Source organism: Gadus chalcogrammus, chromosome 8 (assembly GCF_026213295.1).
Source record: "Gadus chalcogrammus isolate NIFS_2021 chromosome 8, NIFS_Gcha_1.0, whole genome shotgun sequence".
Classification (NCBI taxonomy): Eukaryota; Metazoa; Chordata; class Actinopteri; order Gadiformes; family Gadidae; genus Gadus; species Gadus chalcogrammus.
In genome coordinates this window covers 10,586,800-10,589,299 of record NC_079419.1, presented here as the reverse complement: position 1 = coordinate 10,589,299, position 2,500 = coordinate 10,586,800, and the positions used below count along the sequence as shown (strand labels likewise).

Below are 2,500 nucleotides of genomic sequence, written 5' to 3'. Positions count from 1 at the left end.
GCATCGACAACAGCCCAGTCCCTCAGCCCGGCCCAAGTTGACACAAGCTTACCGCACAGTTAACTAGCATACTAGTTAGTTAGCTGGCTAGCTAGCAGCCTATGATTAGCATAGCCGCGGCTCAGATGGCGCGTGCTGTGTAAAGGGTTGAAGCGTCTCCACTAGCTTACGAGCTAACCTCACCGCCGCGGCACGGACCACAGTTCACAGCACTCTGTCTCAGGGCGAGCTGCGTTAGCCGGCCTACAGACACAGAGCCGTTTAACCCACGCTACAGCTGCGGTGGGAGAGGGAGTGTCCTCACTGACTGAAACCTGGAGGTGTCTGAGTGGCAGCCAGGATGAGGTCGCCTCGATTATCTTAGCGCTAAGGAAAGGTGCTTCGATGCTTCCTTATCTCCTTCAGCATAAGGTAGACTGGACCTTTACCAAAGGGAAGGAGATACGGCCGTCCCACAATTCCTTACTGTGGTATTTAATATTGGGTGCTCCTCGTTTAACAGGTCAATATGTCTTCTGAATGCTGAAGCTCCACCAAGCAGACCCCGTCCATAACATCTTCCGTCGCAGAGTGACGTAGCATAGTGACGTAGCCTCAGTCTCATGGTGATGTAGCCGAGTGTAGGTGGTCTCAATGACGTAGCCTAGTGTAGGTGCAGTCTCTCAGTGACGTGGCCTAATGTAGGTGGTCTCAATGACGTAGCCTAGTGTAGGTGCAGTCTCATAGTGACGTAGCCTAGTGTAGGTGCAGTCTCATAGTGACGTAGCCTCAGTCTCATGGTGATGTAGCCGAGTGTAGGTGTAGTCTCATACTAGTAACGTAGCCTAGTGACGTAGCATAGTGTAGGTAGAGTCTCATTGAGGTGGTGACTGACCTGTCATGTGGTAGTGGTGGTGGTGGTGGTGGGGACTGACCTGTCATGTGGTAGTGGTGGTGGTGGTGGTGGGGACTGACCTGTCTTGTGGTGGTGGTGGTGGTGGTGGTGGTGATGGTGTTGGTGCGGGGGGGCTCTGATCGAGATGTGGGCCTGCTGCGTCAGACACTCCGCTAGCCCCCCCCCTCCACCACTGCCCCCACTGCGGGTGGAGGAGGAAGAGGAGGAGCCTGTGGAGGAGGTGGTGGTGCTGGAGGTGGCGTGCAGCGCCCGACTGATCCACGTCTCTGTGACGACGCTCCCCTCGCGGCTGGATGACGCCCCGCCCCCTCCTCCCCCTCCCCCCCCGCCCACCCGGCCCTCCTCCCCGTCCTCTTCATCGTCACCCACGGCAACCTCGTCTCCCTCTGAGCCCGAAGAGGTGTCTGGGGAGAGAGAGAGAGAGAAAGAGAGAGGGAGATTTAGTGATATTTAACACTCTTTATATAGGCGACTCCAGAATAAATATACTTCCCAGACATCAAACAAATAAAATTAGGAAAACAATAAGAGAGATGGAATTAAATTATATCGTTGGGGTGTGTGTGTGTGTGTGTGTGTGGGTGAGTGTGTGTGTGGGGGAGTGTGTGAGGGTTTCGAATATATGCCTGCTTGTGTGTCTGACCATCCATCAACTGTCATCCCATAATAGCAGGCTTAATGAGAGCCCAGAAAGCAGGATTGAATCTTCAAATGATCTGCTCTGGGTTTGATTGGAGAGGCCTGGCAATCATGTCATCAGCATGCACATTAAAACATAAACATATAAATACATAAATACAGAGAGAGAGAGAGAGAGAGACAGAGACAGAGACAGAGACAGGGACAGAGAGAGAGAGAGAGAGAGAGAGAGAGAGAGGTGAGTTTCTCCGTGAGTCAGTCTGCGGAGCAGCAGAACAATGTTCTGGTTTTCTCAAGACGACGACAGTAAGAAACATAACGGTGCCTCAAGTCTCGAGTGTCCTCATTAAGCAGCCCATAAAACACACATTCCTGTCCCCGTAAAACACACTCTCTTGTCCCCAACACACATTCCTGTCCCCATAAAACACACACTCCTGTCCCAATAAAATACACACTCCTGTCCCCATAAAACACACACTCCTGTCCCCATAAAACACACACTCCTGTCCCCATAAAACACACACTCCTGTCCCCAACACACACTTCTGTCCCCATAAAACACACAACAATGTCTCTGGTGCCTCAAGTCTCGAGTGTCCTCATTAAGCAGCCCATAAAACACACATTCCTGTCCCCGTAAAACACACTCTCTTGTCCCCAACACACATTCCTGTCCCCATAAAACACACACTCCTGTCCCCATAAAACACACTCCTGTCCCCACAAAATATACACTCCTGTCCCCATAAAACACACACTCCTGTCCCCATAAAACACACACTCCTGTCCCCAACACACACTTCTGTCCCCATAAAACACACAACAATGTCTCTGTACTGTCTAACCCCAACCTGCTCCTTAATGACCTGTCTCTGTACTGTCTTACCCCTACTTGCTCCTTAACGACCTGGATCTGAAGTCACTGGAGGTCATGTTGGATACAGATGTCTGGTGATGACTAAA

General features: G+C 51.4%; 1 protein-coding gene across 2 annotated transcripts in view; it reads right to left on the bottom strand.

Annotated features, from left to right (window-relative positions):
* The window catches only part of LOC130387565 (disco-interacting protein 2 homolog C-like), a 62,159-nt gene that overhangs the window by 24,112 nt on the left and 35,547 nt on the right, over positions 1–2,500 (bottom strand). For both annotated transcript variants that reach the window (XM_056596733.1, XM_056596734.1), the window contains exon 5: positions 955–1,299. In XM_056596733.1, the coding sequence (XP_056452708.1) occupies positions 955–1,299 (345 nt within the window). The remainder of the gene's footprint in view (positions 1–954; positions 1,300–2,500) is intronic.